Source organism: Elgaria multicarinata, chromosome 3 (assembly GCF_023053635.1).
Source record: "Elgaria multicarinata webbii isolate HBS135686 ecotype San Diego chromosome 3, rElgMul1.1.pri, whole genome shotgun sequence".
NCBI lineage: Eukaryota > Metazoa > Chordata > Lepidosauria > Squamata > Anguidae > Elgaria > Elgaria multicarinata.
This window is the reverse complement of record NC_086173.1, coordinates 53048352-53068814: the sequence shown is the minus strand read 5'-3', so window position 1 is coordinate 53068814 and position 20463 is coordinate 53048352. Positions and strand designations below refer to the sequence as shown.

At 43.2% G+C, this 20463-nt stretch overlaps 1 protein-coding gene across 3 annotated transcripts in view; it reads right to left on the bottom strand.

Moving 5' to 3' along the window:
• The window catches only part of ITGB4 (integrin subunit beta 4), an 81835-nt gene that overhangs the window by 40984 nt on the left and 20388 nt on the right, over nt 1-20463 (bottom strand). For all 3 annotated transcript variants that reach the window (XM_063120304.1, XM_063120305.1, XM_063120306.1), the window contains exons 2-13: nt 17272-17360; nt 15487-15569; nt 13722-13823; nt 12775-12979; nt 10471-10567; nt 9192-9363; nt 8300-8563; nt 6109-6198; nt 4630-4752; nt 4186-4353; nt 3904-3980; nt 918-1129 (exon numbers count right to left, since the gene is read on the bottom strand). In XM_063120304.1, the coding sequence (XP_062976374.1) occupies nt 918-1129; nt 3904-3980; nt 4186-4353; nt 4630-4752; nt 6109-6198; nt 8300-8563; nt 9192-9363; nt 10471-10567; nt 12775-12979; nt 13722-13823; nt 15487-15569; nt 17272-17360 (1682 nt within the window). The remainder of the gene's footprint in view (nt 1-917; nt 1130-3903; nt 3981-4185; nt 4354-4629; nt 4753-6108; nt 6199-8299; nt 8564-9191; nt 9364-10470; nt 10568-12774; nt 12980-13721; nt 13824-15486; nt 15570-17271; nt 17361-20463) is intronic.

The window sequence follows — 20463 nt, the reverse complement described above, 5'->3', positions numbered from 1 at the left end:
TGATGGTAGTTGTAATAGGTCAAAAAACATCTGGAGAGCACCGTGTTGGGGAAGGCTGCTGAAGAGAATATGAAAGGAAGTCCAAACAACCACAGTGAAGTAGGAACTGCCTCTGGCAGAGGAAATAGCCCCTCCTTCACTGAAATTCTCCTCTCCTCCCTATTCACCCTTTTTTTAACTCATGAAGAACAATAACAGAGTCATACCACGTAAACATTCATAGAACTGGGCAACTGGGCATATTTTCAGGAAGCTGCTACTGCTCAGGTTAGTCTGACCTTGGCTTCACGCAGACACAGTGAAGGCAGGGAATCCATTTAAAGGCAATATTTTGCCCACTGTGCTAATCTCTATGGCTCCAAGTTCCAGGGGGCTGTCAATACACGGTGTACATCCCGTAGTGGCTACGCAATGGTGCCACCTTGTTTATATGACGCGGCCGCCAACTCACAGCCACCATGGGCTTTCCCCCCCCAAAAAACTTCATGCTTTAAAAGTTGCTGACTTATCATGGCTTTTTCCTTTGCGCTGAGATCACCACCTTCTTTCCTTTGTCTGTCGGTGGTGACCTCTCTTTAGGTTGATGCTGGGGTTATTCCCGGGGGCATATCGAGGCCCAGTGTAGGTTGCAGGAAGCATGGGAAGGCAGGGAGAGGGCACGGGGCGGATTCAATGAGCCAAATGGCTGCTGGCGCTGCACTTTGTTTGGCTGGATCGCCTGCGCTCCCCCCGTGCTATCAAGATTTACTGTTCTCACCCCTCAGCTGCGATGCTGCGGGGTTTTGAGCATTATCAACACAAGAACACTAGAATCTCCGGTCCATTTACAGCTTGTGAAGTGATCCTTCACAAGCATCTGAATGTTTAGACAAAGAGCAGACATGAGGTCTGGCCACGTCCCTCATGGTGTCACTCACCATTGCAGAGGAATCCAGAAGTGCGAGGACACTGCAAGTTGTCAAATTCACAAAACGGGCCCTCAAAGCGCTCGGTCAGATCCTCAGAATAGCACTGACATTTCCCACACAGGCATTCGCCTCGGCCTGAGCAAGGTTCTGTATCTCCTGGCCGTATGCAGACTGCATCGTCCACAAAGAGAGTTGAAGAGCAGTCACACGCATCTCCCCGCCTGTCACGAGAGAGAGGAATTTAAGACCAAGGGTGCTTCCAAACAGAGGGATCCTACCGCTAACTATCGGAAGGCACCATGCAGTTATTCTGTCTTTTCTTGCTTTAACAGATTTTGCATGGTAAAAAAAAGAGGAAAAAAGACAGACAAAATTGTAGGAAAGGGCCTTGAAATGCAGAGGTATGACATTTGAAGAGCTGAAAGAGGGCCATCAGACAAAATGTTTAGACTGTAGGCCTATCAGTGGCGGCTATCTTTCTTTTTGAACTTTAGTGTACAGCACATACAATACAACTGTGAAAAAATTCCACTGTTTATAGTCACTGGGAAGGGTGCTACCAGTACAGAACCTTCTTCTACTCTGCTTTTTCCCCATTCTGGACTTCCAGGGTAACCATGCAGAGCACCCACTCTACCAAAGATTAATAAGTAGAGGTATTGACAGGTATTACTCAGAGGACTTTCTCTTCTGCTGCTCCCAGACTGTGGAATGGCCTGCCGGAGGAGACTCGTCAACTTAACAGTCTATCAGCATTTAAGAAAGCTGTTAAGACTGATCTCTTACAGCAAGCCTATCCAGTGGAATTTTAGGATGTTTTTAAAATGAGTTTAGGATGTTTTAACAATGTATGTTTTAATTCAGTTTTACATATTTTATATTTACTGTTGTTCCCTGCCTCGATCAAAGTGGAGAAGTGGGTAAGAAATAAATTATTATTATTATTATTATTATTATTATTATTATTATTATTATTATTATTGGCAAGAAGGTTACTACCACGCTGAACCAAACCAAACCAAACCAAACCAAAAATTACCAAATGAGAAATGTGAATATTTAACCAAAAGGTTTGGGAGAGGTTTTATGGACAGGTTATCTCTAAGGCAACGATTATTTACTTCTCTTACTGCAGAAAAAGTTGATCATATTAAGTAGGATGCATTTCTATCTCTGTATGCAATCAGCAGTATACACATGTGCACAGATACAATAACAAGACAGATTTGTATCCTTATTTATTATTTCTATAACACTTTCAGTGTTGAAGAGCTTTATACTGTTTTACTTCGTTCTCCTCTCAACATCTCTGTGTTGTAGGCTAAGCTTAGATATAAGGACTTCTGCTGAACACCTCTAAGAAGAAGGACCGAGGGGACAGGAGCAGGCAGAAGTAACATCGAACATCGGGGCCTGCTCCTGCTGGACTCTTCCCCCCCCACAGGGCAAACTGCCATCTTGGCCCTGTGGAGAAGAAGAAGGACCGAGGGGACAGGAGCAGGCAGAAGTAACATCGGGGCCTGCTCCTGCTGGACTCTTGCCCCCCCCCCACAGGGCAAACTGCCATCTTGGCCCTGTGGAGAAGAAGAAGGACCGAGGGGACAGGAGCAGGCAGAAGTAACATCGGGGCCTGCTCCTGCTGGACTCTTCCCCCCCCCCCCACAGGGCAAACTGCCATCTTGGCCCTGTGGAGAAGAAGAAGGACCGAGGGGACAGGAGCAGGCAGAAGTAACATCGTGGCCTGCTCCTGCTGGACTCTTGCCCCCCCCACAGGGCAAACTGCCATCTTGGCCCTGTGGAGAAGAAGAAGGACCGAGGGGACAGGAGCAGGCAGAAGTAACATCGGGGCCTGCTCCTGCTGGTCTCTCTCTCTCTCTCTTTCTTTCTCTCTCCTCCCTCCCTCCCTCCCTCCCTCCTTGACTCCTTTTCCTTGTGTGTCATGTCTTTATTAGATTGTAAGCCTGAGGGCAGGGACTGTCTTTTTTGCTAAGTGTAAGCCGCTCCGAGAGCCTTTTTTGGCTGAGGAGCGGGGTATAAGTATGATAAATAAAATAAATAAATAAGTGTGAATTTTGACTTTGCATGCCCAAACTAGGGTTGCCAATTTTTTGTGTGTGGTGGTGAAGGAGGAGAGCGAGCATGGCTCTAGTGCCTTTCAAAGCTGTGTGACAGAGATCCAGCGAGCAATGATTTTCCTGGCACAGAGATGCAGGTCCTATTAGGCAGCTGTCAATGGCATAGGAGTCCTGCAAGAGTAAAGCTGGCATCCCTTGTGGAAACTCAACATACTATCTCAACATATTATTAATTGTGGTGAATTGTCCAGAGAGCTTTGGCTACTGGGCGGTACAGAAATGTAATAAATAAACAGTTAGTACAAAGGTTAATTTCACTCATGTACAGTTTTCTGTCTGCTAAGCAGTCTCTCTCTTGGGCAACGGGTATGTTCTTCTTAAGAGTTCTACCCATTCATCACTGTCTAGCTATGGAGAAAATATATTATCGCCTGAAGAGTCCATTCCATCTGGGGGATGTCTATAGGTATGGAAAACCCCATAGTGGCTGTGGATCTGCCTTGCGTCAGTTATACCACACAGGTGCAGATTCGCAGCCACCACAGGGCTTTCCGATGAAGTTGCTGATTTACCTTGTTAGTATGGCTGTTCCGCTGGCTGAAGTTGCTCTGGGGCAAATCAGGGGCAGTCCCTGGTGGAAGGCGAGAGGCGATTGGTTGCCTTTCACCAGGAAGAGGCCGGGGGGAGGGGCTCTGGTACCCGGATGGCCGCAGGAAAACCCGCGCTCCCTCCTCGGGACCCCACCCCAGGATTGGGAAACTGCAGGGTTTTGGAGGTAGGTGGCGCCATCTTGGCACTGTGAAGACCGCCCCCCAGGCACAATGTCTTGCTCATGGAAGGGTAAGGGTGGTTATATTTTCTGCTAGAGGAAGGAGAAGATTGGTGCCATACCTAATGATAAATATGAATCAGATACATACCAGCCTGGATCACAAACACACTGTCCACAGACAAAGCTCCCATGGCGAGTGCACCTATCTGATGCAACTTCTTGTTGCTGCAAAGAATAAAAAAGGAGATGTTACCAAACTTAATTCCAGGGGCTTCAGATTTGATCACATATGCTTCAGAGTCAGAACAGTTTGTTTCAATATACAAAAAGCAACATGGTCGAATCAGAATTGTGTTTTTTACATCACATATCATTAATGTTTGGAGCCATTCTTGGCACTGTCCAACCAAGGAGGAGAAAATGGAAGTACCTGTTCACAGGGGCAGGCATCGCAAATGACTGAGGCTGCAACCTCCACTTTGTCACTGAAAGAGGAGGGCTTAATGTGGATAGCACCTTTCCGGTCTTTCTCTGGGAGATCGCAGACATGCTTTCCACCCAACTCTTCCTTAGCTTTCACTCGCACATTAAATGTGCCCTGGATGGAAGAGAGACATATGTTCATTTGTTAGATTTATCCAGAGAGCGAGAGATGCCACTTTGATCGGTAATTATTTCTGTCTCCTTTGAGTCATGCTGCCTCATGCTCTGTTCTTTGCAGGGCCCCACTGCTCACAGAAACGACCTCTCCCCAAAAGTTTACACGTATTTTCAAAAAGTTTTTTTTAAAAGTACTGAGACACACATCATTTGTACTACAGCTTTCCACTCTTAGACTACAAGGCACTCCAGGATTGTAAAGTGCAGGACTTACCACTTCACCACGAACAATGTTGAATGAACCAGTCTCTGTAGTAGTATACTTCATGGAGTTTATTTCTGTTTTCATGGCTTTTGGGACGTTGTAAGCTTTAATGTCCAGCTTGGAACGAATACGCTGTGAAAAGGGGGTGGAGAAAATGTATAGAACTGGAACAGATCTAATTTAGTGGTTCCCCCTTTTTAAATAATGTGATCTGCCAATAACATGCAACCATGTCCGTAGAGGATGGCTCTGTCACTTGCTCACTCCTTATGTTGTACTGTACACAGCTTACTGCAGACAGCTTAATGATCCACATGCGAGAGTCCCAGAACTCCCTAGTGGATCATGAATGGGGTTTGTTCACAGTTATGATTTACTCTGAGCAATATCTCCGCCACATCACCTTAGCTTGAAGTGTCAAGTTACGCATTTTGATTTCTCCTGAACACTTGCCAAATGCAAAACCAGCCTTCCTCAGCATATCTGCTCTCCAGAAGTATTGGACTTCAACTCTCATCATCCTTAGTCAAGATGGGCAACTGTCAGGGATGGCCGGAGTTGAAATCCAAAACCTCTAGAGGGCACCAGGTTAGGGAAGTCTGTACTAAAGCTTTCCTGCTTTCTGGGACATCTTGTTTCTTATAAAAGTAGATAGAAAGGGAAGATGCTCTGCACTTCTACTCCCATCATCCCTGACCATTGGTCATGCTGGCTGGGACTCATGGGAGCTGTAGTCCAGAACATCTGGAGGGAAGGCTGCTACATGAAATGACTTGATGCACACCTCTCAGACTAACACATGCATCAGAACTAATAAGGCTTTTCTTGGAAAACAAAGCAGAAATAGCCACTGGTAGGAAACACATTTTTTGGTAGTAAACAACATAGATTTACACCAGGGTTTGGCAATTTGGGTCGATGAGTTCTCGGGGAGGGGAAATTGCCCCCTAGATCCAGGGGCCAATCCCCCCTTCCCCAGAACCCATCACCCCCATCCCAATTTGCTGCTGAAATTAAGAGCTCAGTAACACAACAGCCAAAAGGGGCTGTTCCCCCCCCCCCTGTTTGCTGCCGTGCTGCCCCGGCTCTGAATTTTGGTGGCAAACCAAGACTTGTTTTCCTTTACACAAGGAACCATCTGCCCTTGTGAGCTGCTCTGCCACTGAATTTTGCTGGCAAATTCACTGCTGGTTTGCTGGGGGGGAGCAGAGGGGGGTGTCAAAAAGGCTGGAGGGCACATGCTGCCCACCCCCGATTTACACCATTAAACTCCTTTATGATCATGGATATCCAGGTACCTAAACACACTTAGTTATAAAAAGGTGGGTGGAATGGTGGCAGCTTCCAGATGGGGTCACCACAGTGAAATATAACTGGCTAGTCATTGTTTTTTAAAAAAGTCATTATTGTGTGTTTCAGGGAATGGCAACAAGTCCGCTGGCTCACCCAAAGCAGTCATAACTTAAGAACCCAGATGCTGTTTCTTACCTCAAAAGCCGTACTCAGCAATTCCACAATATTAGAGGAATCTTCTTGCAGCCTCCCAATTTCAGAGATTGGGAAATAAGTGCGCAGTTTCTATTTTTAAAAAAGTAGTGATTAATCTAAATCACAGCACTAAATGGACAACAGAGAAACCAACAAAGTTAAGAGTCCTATACCACACAAGAATTGAGAATGTATCTTTATCTTGCTATTGTATATCAGCTTTCCCCAACCCTGATGCAATTACTGTATTTCTTTGATTCTAAGACACACTTTTGTCCCCATATAAACAACTCTAAAAACGGGGTGCGTCTTAGAATTGCGGGTGCGATTATTATTCTTACAATCAAAGCTTTTTTTCTGTTGGTGGTACTGAAATTAGTGTGCGTCTCACAATCGATGGCATCTTAGAATCGAAGAAATACGGTAATGTGCACATTTTTTCTAATATAAATAGCAGCCAAGGAGAAGTGTGAGCAACCTTGGGACTAGGGGGACTGGAAATTTAACTCTTTCTTTCACTACCACAATCCCAACTAAAATCACCTCTCTGAAGTTGCTATTTGCATTCCAAGGGAAGTCTTCACTAACGCCAATGAGAACTTCCCTCAAAATACAAATAGCAGCTTCAAAGAGGCAATTTTTGTCAGGACCACAGTACAAAGAGAGAGAATTAAACTCCCCCTCTACACAGTCCCTAGGCTTCTTTGGGGGCTGCTATTTACATACATACACACCCAACGTGGACATGAATTGCATTCATACAATTAACATGTCTAGTTGGGCCCTCACAATGAAACTGATAGATTCTGAACAGACAAGAGAAAGCAACTCTTTGCTCTTTTGTTTTGAGGCCCTGCATGATGGTTTCCTGGAGATGTCTGCCTGGCAACTGTGGGAAGCAAGATGCTAGCCTAGATGGGACTTAGGTTTAATCCTGGAGGGCTCCTCTCCTTGTTATGTTCTTTAAAAAGCCAAGAAGCTAGTCATAGATATCCTGGTATAACATGTGGTTTGGCTCCTCAGCAAATGGGAGCCAAGCTGCATGCTGCCACTGGGTGTCCCCACTGCATTACAAAAGTAGATTGTAGAGCCGACTGCTCAGAGAGAACAGATACGAGGATAGTTCATGATCAAGTTGTTAGGTGAGGAGAATATATACCTGAACGTAACCTGATTCCTACCCCTTCGCACTGAATAACAATATCCATAAATTCCCAAACGATTACACCATATACAGATTATAGTGTGTCAGAAACAGAACAAGAAGACCATAGTGAAATTCAGAATAACATTTCCAGATTATGGAATATACCCACATCTGGATAGCTTGAGCAAACAAACAGTATCATCACTTAAACGTGGTGACCAAAGAAATCGTGAAAAATGAGAAAAGCCCTTCTGCTAAACCGCCCAGAGAGCTTTGCCTATGGCAGAAGAAATAATAATAATAATAATAATAATAATAATAATAATAATAATAATGATGATGCATTTTCAGTTGGTTTTTAAAGTATTTTAGCACCAGTTCTTCCTACACAGCAATGGCAGACAGCCTCTCTCCCCGGTCAAATATTTGCTGCTGGAGGATTAGGTAGGGTGACCATATTTGGGAAACCAAAAAAGAGGACACCTAGTGTGTGTGGGGGGGGGGAAGCAGCTTTCTGAGTCCTGCAGAAAGTACGTTATTCCCCTGCCACCTTAAAGAACCCGATTGGAGTGGAGGAGGGGAAAGGATTTTGTTCTGCACCACCACCATCCACTCCAATTGGGGCCTTTTCTATAATGTCCACGAATGACCCACTTTCCCCTTTAAGACCTCAATTGGAGCTCGGGGTGGGGGAATGACGTGCCTCAAGAAAGCATGTCATTCCCTCCTGCCATGCTAATGGCAGCCTTAAAGGGGAAGGTGTGTCATTCCAGGACATTATTGAAAAATATAGAAAATCCCCCCTGACACCATGGAAAGAACAAAAACCAGGACAAATCCGGGGAAATCCTGACAGTTGGTCACCCTAGATTAGGACAGAGTTTCCGGCCTAGCATTAAACAGCTGCACTGGCCATCTTGCCAGGTAATTGTCTGAAGGCTATTACTGGTCAAGCATGTGTGGATGAAAACCCTGCCATCCATTAGTCCTCTGACACTCTCAGAGTGCCCCACCCGCCCCTTCCTGTCCACTGGCACTTTTCACCTCATAGTAGCTGTAAGAGTGGTTGGTAACAGCAAATATGGGGATGATGTTCCTCTGCCCCAGCAGGCGCACCAGGGTAGGCACAGAGGGGTAATCCTGCTTGGTGTCAAAGGTATAAGTGCCTGCTCTGTTCAGGTGGCACTTTTCATCATTCCTCTTCATGATTCCAGACAGGACATTGGTGCCGTCAGCTTCATAATGGAAGGCAGACTCAGTGGAGAACACCAGAAGGTGAGTGCTGTCGTTCCGCCAGCCGATACTGTCCTGCATGCATAGGGAAAGGCAAAAGTGTAGAAGGATTTCGTTTACTCAGTAGGGTGAAGTAGGTTGGCCAGAAGCCCAGAAGCAGTTCAAGCAGACCGCATGTGCCTTTTGAAGAGGGTGCTATAGCCACCCACACAGCAGTTCCTGCAGTCACCGTTACTATAGAGTGTCAGTAAAGCTTGTGTATCCCAGCCAAGGTTAGCTGAAAAGAATGGAACGTTCATCAATTGTTTCTGTGCTAATGTTGACTATGTTTCAACACCCCTCTGTTATCTTGTCTCCTCGGCTCTTATCTCTTAGCTGTTGACAAGGGACAGCTCCCAGAATTGACCACCATTCTAAGGCACTAGTATTTTGTTTATTTTTACTTTTTACCTTCGTATGACATTCAGCTGCTATTCAGACAGTAACATCCTAAATACAGCTGTGGTCCAACAACAGCTAATCTGATTCCAAAGCTCATTCAGGTTCTTAGGAAAACTGTCTGTTGCATATTAAGGCAAGCAAAGGTTTGGCCTAGATTTTCCCATGGATCTCTTAGCTTGATGAGTGGCTAAGAAGGCTTATATCCTTCTAATTCTTCCTAAATTGCTATATTTTTGCACTCTTCAGGACCATCTCTACTTACATTGCAAACGGCTGTTTGCAATATGGCATCAAATCCACCTTCCGGGGCATCCAAGTTTCCTGATATGCGCTCCATCTTTAACTCTTGGCTGAAATTTTTGATATCGTGGGTGAGGCGGATGACATTCTTAAAGGAGAATGGCGGGTCAGCACCAAACCAGGGCTCACGCAGTCTGAAAGTGAAAGGATAGCAAAGCCTTTATTATTAACTAGAGTACAGCCTTTGCTAAGCACAGGTGGGAATAGCCCTTACATTGATACAGCAAGGGCTGCCAGCAAACATATGCAGCTGTCAAAACACATGCAACTCTCAGAGTTGGACTCGCTATGCCTGCCCCACACATGGCCCCCATAGTGCTTTACCCCTTTAGCCCCCTGAGGGGGGAGGGCTGCCCCATCACAAGGGCGAGGGGACAGGCACATAACTCTATCCCTCAGCCTGCTAATCTTCCATGGCTTCAAACTGTATTGACTGTAAACTAGTCTGCTGCTAGTGACAGAAGATGAAATTGTAGACTTCAACCACACAGAGACATTTAACTTAATTGATGCATTTTAAAAACAAAATAATCCTAAAATGCACACTCCATGTCAAGTTTCAGGTTCTAGGTTTCATGATCTTGATGCTATGGTGCTGACAGGTGAAAAAACTGATAGACAGCCAGCCGCGTTGTTGTTGTTATTGTTGTTGTTATTGTTATAGACTACCAACAAACTGATATTAGAAGGACCTTATTCATCTGTCATAAAGTTAAATTTGAATTCTAGGGTCAGTATCCAACGCTGCCGCTGTTTTTACGCCGTTGACATGGTGCTAGTGTAAGCAACATCTAGTGCAATGCCAATAGCATATGCTGGTACAACAAGTTTCATGCAGCAACAACAATGAATTTTAAGGCATTTTAAGTACCAACAACTTGTGCTAGAAACTTATTTGATCAGTTGCATGACATGGAGAACAAATATGACGGACATAGATATAAATGGGTCCAGTCTGGGTGCGGAATTAATAAACATAAATGAACACATATCAAAAGCAGATATTATGAAACATGAGCCAATTAAGTGATTTACACTAAAATTAATATAATGAAGGAAGACAGCAGCTTTTGGGGAAGGGACATAATCATACATACTAGTAACAGGTCAGATAACACTATTAGTCTTATCCCTGTTATATCTTTTACATATATCCAGAAAAGTCATGTAAAAAAGAAGGCTATGGATCCTAAATAGTTCATTCCCAAGAATCCCCACTTAAACCCATCACCCTCACTTACTTTTCACGCCTCATGTCTGTCTGTGGGGCTGAAACTTTATCCACAAACTTGCCAAAGCCAATAGTATAATCGTCAGTCAACTCTCTCAAGAAGTTTGCTAACAGGAAGGAAGAGAAACAGGAATGGATGAAGATCTCCTGGCATCGGGGTCTGTCAATACGCTTTAAAAAACCTTGGTAGTGGCCATGCAGTGGTGCTGCATCAATTATATGCCGCAGCAGCCACCTCGGGGCTTTCCAGCGAAGCTGCGCACTGGAAAAGCCAGGGATTCCAATTCTTCCGCAGTCTGACTTTGCTCCGCCGTCGTGCCAGGGGCGTTCCCTAGCAGAAGGTGATCTCCGATTAATCGCTGGAAGCCAGAAGATGCCTCCTCATGTGAAGATTACTTGCCACCACCCCACAGCAACAAAGTGGTGCCAATGCAGTGCCGTGAAGGTAGGGTCTTGAGCTAAGTTCCAAACAGACATCCAAACATAGCATTATGGAGTCGGGTTAACATCATGCCTCAGCTGACTTTAATGTAGTCACCCAGTCCCTGAACAAATCAAGACTTTTGACAGCCCAACTTTTTGAAATGCTATTTCTTTATTTGATTTGCACCCCACCTTTCCATCAAGGAATGCGACTTAACGAGAAATGCATTGCTACATGGAGAAGCCATCAGATTATTACAAGGAATGATAAATCTGTTGGGTATAAGTATTTAAAAAAAAAAGTCTACCAGGAGTCCAATAGTGGTTGACCACTATACTTATTGTTATACCCAAATTAATTTTCAGATGATATTCCAAAATGCATTAAACCTTAATCACACAAACTAAATGGAATTACAGTTCCCTGTCAGAACAGTTACACTGTGTTACATCTCTTGCCCCCTTCATATTCTAGCTCTAAAATCCACTTTTCCCATGAAACCATTGGCTTAATGTCTTATATCCAACCCCAGCTAAAACTAAAACTAAGTACAAGCAACGTTTTTGTGCATTCAAGCTTGGTTATCTCCGGGTACTTCCAGATGAAGGGCTCTTAGAGTTGGCAATCAGAGAGCATTGTGCAGCTGTTTTGTCTCCCTACCCACCCACCCACCCCATAACAGGTTTTCTATGGTAAGGAAAAAGACATAGGAAAATACAAGAGGATTATGAGTGGAAGATGACAATGTGTAGGCGCCCCATAAAAATTCTGTGAATGAGGCAGGGCCCCCGTCTATACGACAACGGGATTGCTCCTCATTGAATATAACCCCGAATTTTCATTGATTAGAATTTAGGCAAAGAGCATCACACTGCAGCAGCAACAGTGATTTATCTCCTTAATTTTTTTTTGTAGTGCAGTTATTAATGTGTACATGCACACATATGACGCTACGATGCTACAGAGGAGAGAGGACCAAAGCTATAAATTTTATCTATGGACCTCCACAGATTCATATAAGAGAAAAACTGAGAGAGGGGGAAGGAATGAGGCAGCAGAGGAGGACGTGAGCAGGAGAAAAGCAGCGCGTTGCAAAGGACAACCCTCCAAAAAGAAAACGGAAGCTTTTCTCCAAGGAGCGAGACAGGGACTGAACATATCTCCTCCCTCTGGCTGCCTGTTCCTTTGTTTTAATATTATAAGCTCTATAAATGAAAAATGAAAACAGCTGAAAGGAACGAGGGAGCCAGAGGAGGATGTGATAGGTGGGAAGGCGGGAAATCGGCCAATCACTTTGTCCTGCCCTGAAAGCTACGCCACATGTCAAAATGCGATTTAACTCCCCCAACGACACATAACTATAACACGGTGCAAACTTGGAAGTTGATCCCAAAGTTGCGGTAAATTGCAACTACAAATATGCGCATTATCGCATTAAAAACCCAGCGCTACGGCAAATGGACGGCTGCGTCATTTGTCCTGAAACGTGAATCTGAGCGTTTAGGCCGGGGTAAAGAACCCGTATAGACATCCCCACAGTGATGGCACCATAAAAGCCTCATCTGGAAGTACCCTTTAGTTCTCCATTCTTCCCTCTCTCTGTTCTCTTCTTTGTACTGCCAAATTTAGGCTGTAATTTCCCTGAAGCAGGAGCCTGCCCATTTTTTCTTATATTACTCTGTAAAGTGTCAAATACATTGGTTCTACAGAAACCATCAGAAGCAGCAATATGTTTTCTCATGTCTATACTTCTTTCTAATAATCCAGCATACCATATAGAGCAGCTGCTTTCCTCTCCTGACTGGTAGTACTTAGCCAACTTCCCTCAGAAGTCGCAGACTGCACATCCTGGGCCACATCCACAACCTTATTATTTAAAAAAATTCTCACCCAGGTCCTGGCCCATTTTTTTCAGGTTGTTCAAGTCATCAGACATGGAATAGGAAAAGTCCATGAGAATGTAGAGGTCCACAGGAGACTGAAGGGGCTCAAACACATCAATGTCAAAGCTTTCTTCGTCACCAGCTCTCAGACTGATTGTTACATTCTGCAGCGATACTTGTGTTTTCTTCAGAAATTTATTAATGGCAATTTCCTACCAGAAGAGACAGCAGTAATATGCAGAGATCTTGTCAAGATTTAGAAGTAATATTTCATTTTGTTTTAACAGGAGACTGGAGGAAAGAACTGATTTCTGGCAAAGAAGAGATTAACTAAACGTGCAGTGATCCCATCCCCATATGTATAAATATGGATGTATGAGAAATTCATTTCAGTTCGTTTTAGATCAGAATTTACTCAGTTTGCACCTCCGAGACTTGAATACAAACTTGAACGAATCTGCATTACAAAGTCGATACATTTCCAATGAGATTCATTTGAAAATGGGTCCATTTGAAAAGTAAACATGTGAAAATTTCAATTTGAAAAGTAAACATGAAAGAATGCATACAATGAGAGAAAATGTGTACTTTTCAAAAATGTGCACAACAGCTTCATGCATTTGGAAAAATGCACATCCAAATATGCACAATTTTTCATTTGAACAAACAAACAAAAGAGCTTGCAACATGATGAGCTTCAACATGGAATTCAGAGAACCTCAGTGGGCTGAAGTTTTGCTGATTTGCACATCCCTATACTCACAGGAAATGGGCAAGACGTGTTGATAAATTATAGATCCCGTCCCTGGGAATAGACAATTCAGTATTTTATAAACCAGACAACTTGTCCAAACAATCAAACCTGCATTTGGCAAATCAGGAAGGTTATTTAGGCTAATTTCTATATTTTGTTACATTTATATTTCACGTTTCCTCGACCTGACCTCCACTCACCTTTAATTTTATCTCATTTCCCTTCATGAATACTATATTGGCCTCACTGCAGCCGTATTTCTCTAGGTTGACTTTGAAATCACAGCGCTGCCTTGTGAAGTTCTGGAAGCAAAGAAGATGGATAGTGACAACACATGCTTAAAAAATACATTCTAAAATATATTTGCCTTGGGATGGCTGCTGTCTGCTCCACTGTTAGGCTACAGATAGTATACAGCGACCCCTCAGAAAATACTGACTTAGTTATCTATAGCTATAGCTTAGAGCCTCCAATTTTGGTGGGCCCATAGGCACATTTGGAACTTTGATAAATTGTTGTGGATACTGTCACAAAATAGTCGCCATGGGGATGGCATGCCCATTAACAAAATGGTTGCTGTAGTGGACAAGAGCAGTCACAAAACAACCATCGCAGAAAACAAAATGCTGAGGCTGAATGGTGAGCAATTTCCCCAAGAAAATGAGTACAACGCAAAGCTGTGGCCTGGGACACAAAACACTCTTTTGAACTCAGACTTGTCTGTTCTAGCAGAACACCCATCTCACAGAAGGCAAAAGAAAAAAGAAAGAGAGAAAAGAAAAAGAATGGTTAAATTATTGATTTTTGTTGTAAGCCACCTTGAACTCCTAGGAGATAAGGTAGGGTATACATGTTTTTAAATAAGTACAAACTAAAAGAAAAGCACTCATTTCACAGAAAGTACATTCTCTCTTCCAGTCAACTCATCCACCAATTCTCTCTTTCTCTCTCTCTGCCAGCTAACTCCCATCCCCAAATAGCTCCCCAATACACACATGGCCCTGGATTCTCCATTACCCATCCACCCTCCACCTATCTTTTCCACCCTCCCCTGGCAGGCCTCCAGTTGTGCCCTGGTGCCAGTAAGCACCACAATGGGCCAAGGTAGCTTTTCATCAGCAACCAAGAGGGGAAATCATAAAAGCGTTCCTCAATCCTATGTTTCTTGCTCACAATCCTTTACTCTCCATGTCATTAACAGACTCGGGCTCTCAGGTAGCTAGAAACTGGGACTTCATATCATCTTGCATACAATGTTTTTCAATGGGGGGGCAGTTCACGCATTCAGCTGCAATCATCAAGGTAGTCAATTAATGTGCATATAGTGTGAAGAAGCCCTTTCATTACTGTTTACGCTTGACTAGCAGCATAATAGGTGAACTTCCTCCACAGAAGCACATTGCATGGGAGGTGATATGAACATTCTGTCTGTGCTGTTATATCTCTCATGGCTCATTCATGTATGAAAGTCAACACTTGGTGTTGTAGTCATCAAGTGCTGGACATGCGTATGTGAACCAACCCTTAGAGCAGGGCTGAGCAACTTGATGCCCTTCTGATGTTTTGGACTACAACTCCCTTAAGCCCCAGCCAGTGTAGCCAATGGTCAGAAAGGATGGGAAATGTAGTCAGAAACATCTGGAGGATACCAGGTCGCCTACCCCTGTTTTAGACTGTGGTGAGCAGAAACCTATTTAGAAGCAAGAGGGATGAAGCTAAAGATGAAATGCTTCCCCATACAAAGGAATACAGGCTTACAAGAGTGCGCAAAACCATCCACAAGGGTACAGGGCAGGCTCAATGAGTATCAGGATACCCAATGATATCATCTGCATAATCAAGAATGATATTGCACAGGAATGTAGCAGAGGAACTATGGGACTGTGGCCAAAACTCAGGTGAAATCTGGTGCTTTGAGATGTGCACACATCATTACTATGTTCAACACTTGTGAAAAACACCTACCACGTCAGAGCAAAAAGAGCAATCCTTGCTCATTCGGATACACTCGGTGCAGCTTTTTGCCCCAGAAGCCACACATCGATTAACTAGGAAACAAGAGCAACATGTTAGAAACGCAGAAAACCAGATTCATCTAAGATACAAAGTTTGGTCTTATTTTCATTCCCTTTGCATGTAGCACATAACGTGGTTTCAAATCAAGCTGTGATGCAATGGCCAAAGCATTCTACAGTACATAAAAGTGATTGAAAGTGGAAAAGGAGCTAATCACACACAATACCTCAAGAAAAGGTAGTGTGGCTCAGAAGAAAGTACAATGAGCTTATTTCATTTTACTTATTTCATTTCTATATGATCCAATAGCCAAAGCTCTCTAGGCAGTTTACAAAAATTAAAACTCAAAATACAGCAAAATGAAAACCTAACGTAAAATCTTTAACATGCAAAAAATAATAATTACAATCTAAAACATCTAAAGAGAGTTAGCAATATAATCCCAGGACCAGATAAAAAAAATACTGATGTTAAAAAACCCATCAGATGCTTGGGAGTAAAGTCTTAACCTGGCACCAAAAAGATGACAAAGTTGGGGCCAGGCAAGCCTCAGTGAGGAGAAAATTCCACAATTGGGGGGCTACCACCAAGAAGGTCCTCTCCTTTGTTGCCATCCTCTGAGCCTCCCTTATTACTACACTGCATTTTTTACTGCTCTTAGATCAGAGAGCACCTCTTGATTAAGCACTCAAAGAGTGCTTATCAGAAGGAAATCAGCGCATTTAAATATGAATACCCCTTCTTAATGGTCCAGTGCTCATAAGAACAATTTAAGGGCAAAAAAGTCAATAAAACTAGAATCAGTTTGACTTGCAGGGATCAATGTGCTTTGCATTGCAATTGTTGATCACAAGACCATATATATCGAAGCTCTACACAATACTCACACTGGATTTTCAACCAGTGCCCCGGGAAATTAATTTAAAAATGTAAAGATCTCAATATCCAAAAGGAAATTTCTGAAATCCGAATCACTATAATACCTTTGTTAGGCCAATTAAAAAGTCACAAAATACTGTGTAAGCTTTGACCTTTAAGCTGGCCTAATCAAGGTTTATGGGAATAGGGATTTTGGGATTTTTGTTTTGACCAACATGGCTACTTTCAGTTTTTGTAGGATCTTCAAATGTAAGTCTGCACCATCTATGAAGTCTGCTCTGCTTTATTGTCCTGCCTAGCAATGAGCCTCTGGCCATGAAGAAGTGCTGCCGAGGAAGGAAAGAATAGATCTTCCTTGTCCTGCAATAATGAATTTTTAATTTTTATTTATTTTAGCATTTTTATCCCGCCCTTTAGCCAAAAAGGCTCTCGAGGCGGCTTACAAAAATATTTCTTAAGATGGTCCCTGCCCACAGGATTAGAATCTAAAAAAAATGACACAAAAGGAAAGGGAATTGGGAGGGAGGAGGGGGGAAATTGCTTCCTTGTCACCCTTCTTGCAGAGCACCAAAAGGCAGCCACAAAATGCGATACCATCAGTGAAGGCTGGTGGTTCCAATGTCAGTGGGACAGTTTCAGTCAGCTTCAACCAGATCACCTTGGTGTTCAACACCTTTAGAGTTCTGACTGGTTCTGACAGAAATCTAGAGTGGATGCACCATCCCACTGACATTGGGGCCACCAGCCTCCACTGGGTACCATCAGTCTATCCATCAACTATTTGAAAGCAATGGTATACTTTAGCACTGCTTGGGGGCAAAGGAAATTAAGATCTAGAATATATTCTGAACTTACTTCTGTTTCCTTGGCTCACGCTATACAGCAGTGCTATCAGAAGCAACCCAGGCAATGTCCTTTGGAGTAGCTTGTCCATTTTTTTCTTCCTGAAATCCAAAAATCAAGACTCACCATCAGTATCAGTACAACAATGCAAGTCTAGTTCACTAACTAATAATTCCTGAATCTTTCTAAAACAAGACAACTTTAGTGATTGTCAGGCAAATCATCCACTGAAGGTTTTGGACACACGCTCCTAAAGTGCCGCAGCCATAGAGGGCTCTTAACACTACCAATTAGAATCCTTAATGGATTTCCTACATTCAGAAAAAAGACAAAGGGGTAGAAAAACATGGGAGGATTATATGTGACAGACATCATCGTCTGGACCCCCCTGTAAAATGCTGTGAATGAGGCAGGGTGAAGGTGCTATAAAAGCCTCATCCGGAAACACCTTATACATAACACTGGAATCCCACACCCTGATAATTGGGATTCCTGTGTAACCACCCTCCCTACCTCCAGCTCCTGAGGTTTCCCCAGGCATCGCCCCTGCAGCCCAAGCCTCTTTTTACAAGCCTTAAGGGATAAAAAAAAATGCTTTTCTTTTTAAATGGGAAAAGAAGAAGATGTACATTCCATGCCCAGTACAAACTGGCATGTGTGGGGCAGTACAATTGCAGAATTATTTACAAGGTTCCCACATGATCATCTCAGGCATGCAAAGGAGGTGACATTGTATGTGGATGGCCAAGACTTCTGCAGTGGTGATTTGTACTTTAAAGGGGAGCTAGAATGTGCACAAGGATGGTCATGAAGATGTATGTAACATGTTAACAGTTCCACAGAACATAGACAATCACCTCAAGTATTGACATCTTTTGAAGATTTTTCTATTTCAACATCTTTAAATGATTAATCATTCCAATGCCATTGTTTTTATGACCTCTGCTCTTGACGGCTGCTTTTAAATTTAATTGCAGTTAATTTTATTATTTAATATAATGCTTTTGTTTTTAATTGTAACTGTTGCTTTTATGGCTTCTGTTTTTGTAACCTGTTTTGAATGAATATATAACAATATCATCCCTCACTGCACAAACCAGTGGAACAAAGCAACTGATCTATCAATGAGTTCTAATATCAAAGGTTTACTTATCACATAATAATAGAAGCGGAACTCTGATAATATGAACTCTAAGCTCAGTAATGAATGTTGATTAAATATTTTAATTACTCCATAATGTTTTTTGAGCACTACATCTGTTCTTGCTCACTTTTGCCACAGCTAACCCTCCAAAGAAGGCAGAGTAGGTAGATCTGCTTGTATGAAACTGGCATAGCTTCATCTATGCTTCAAAGCAGACCCCGAATAAGGACATTCATTCTTCTTCTCTGTTAGCTGGTCGTTAGCAATTCTCTTCTTTTCACATGTATGGAAGTGCCAGCTTATGCAATCAACAGAATAATGTAAAGCTTTTTGAAAATTGTTCCACTTCCTGCTGTAGTTGTGAGAAAGTTTGCAAGTTTTAATGTTTCCCCACTCCCTACACACCCCGAAATACCCTTTACATAGAAAATTACTATGTCAGTGGAAAGGCTACACTGGACTTATGCCTGACAAGCTGCTTTTCTCTGGGCAAGGAGTTCAATCCATAAGGAAATATTAAACCACCTACAATCTGCAGTACAATTAAAAAAGAAAGAAAGTTTACTACTTGGTCCTGCTGATGCTTTCAACTTGCCCTAAGTCGTGACCCCAGTGTGTGTTTTAACACAAGTTCTGCTTCAAAATAACTGCTCAGCCTTTGCAAAGCCTGTCACATGAGTTTCTCGCAAGAAACAATTTATAACAGATCAGGTTTAGCAAAGGTTATTTTGCATACCATAACTTGATGGGGAGCAAAGGGGATGTGCTTTGCCTTTACTAGCAATCGTGATATGTACAATCCTTATCTTAATTACATTAACATCGTTTAGGATACCTGAGTGGAGACAAAGAAATCCATCTTGAGCAAATGAAAAGCAAACTAAGCTCAAAATGAGGAGTGTACTTCTCAGGGTAGCAGAAGCCTGTTTAGATTGCACTCACTCAGCGGGGATAATTGTTTCAATCTTCGGCCTCCAAGCCTAAGCCAAGGAAGAAAGGAAACCCCAGAACATAACGCTGTGGGATTTCTATTATACACATATCAACCAGGCCTGTTGCTCTGCAATGAGATAGACCTCACTTAGTTCAAAGCACGTATCTCTCTGCATACATGACTCACAGCCAAAATAAGCACCTCCTTTTCCTGAGTTTAGGACCTACTGGACTAATGAGAAACTGAGAAGAAAGAAAACAAGGTAAGTCTCAAAACAAACCCCTCCTGTCAGCCATTTCCTATTGTGCTAATAATTTCCAGAATGGCACCAACCAACAAAGAATGTTGGGTGGGGCCATGGAAAATGTCCGGCTTCCCCTGCTTTGGAGGCTGCTGCAACAGGCTCTTGAATAGCAGGCGCTCACATTCTCTCAGGCCTCTCCATCAAGGAAACGTCAATCTTCACGGGACCTTTTGTATTGTAACTCAGTGGGGTAAAGCTGGCTGTAAAATGTTGGAACCGTTAAGGCAGAGTCTTTCCGTCCCTCTATTCCCCACCCGCTGCGCTACTGCCCCACGTCTTGGCAATGTTTATTCGATTGTTCGATATCTTGACAAGCTGCTGAAAGTTTCAAATTAGAAATTGCTGCCTAGATAAACAAAGAAACAACTGCTGGAACTCAAACCGCTGAGGAAGCTCTTTCAGAGGATGGTTGTGTTACGGAAAAACTGGAGCCCACACGGAGAAACTGGAGTCCACACCAAAGTTATTGTCCAAACAGATAGCTTTATTCGCTAGCGAAACAGCAGCCCGGGATGAGTCCACGGGCAGCTGCCCTGGGGACTGGGAGGAGGGGCTTTTTATACACGCCCCTCATGCAGAGGAAACGCCCACACTTTTACACAAAGGAATTGCGTGCGCATCTTGGCAGCATAGCACAACCGGTTCAAACCTGTTCGGTAGGAATGTCTGCCTCGGACTTCAGGCATGCGCAAAGAACACGGCCTTCATTAAGGTCATAACCGGAAATGACAGCCAGTTCCCTCACATTCCCCCCTTTGATACACTCTTAGCGAAGGCACAGAGTGCTATCATTATCCTAGATTGTCATCATTGACAGGGACT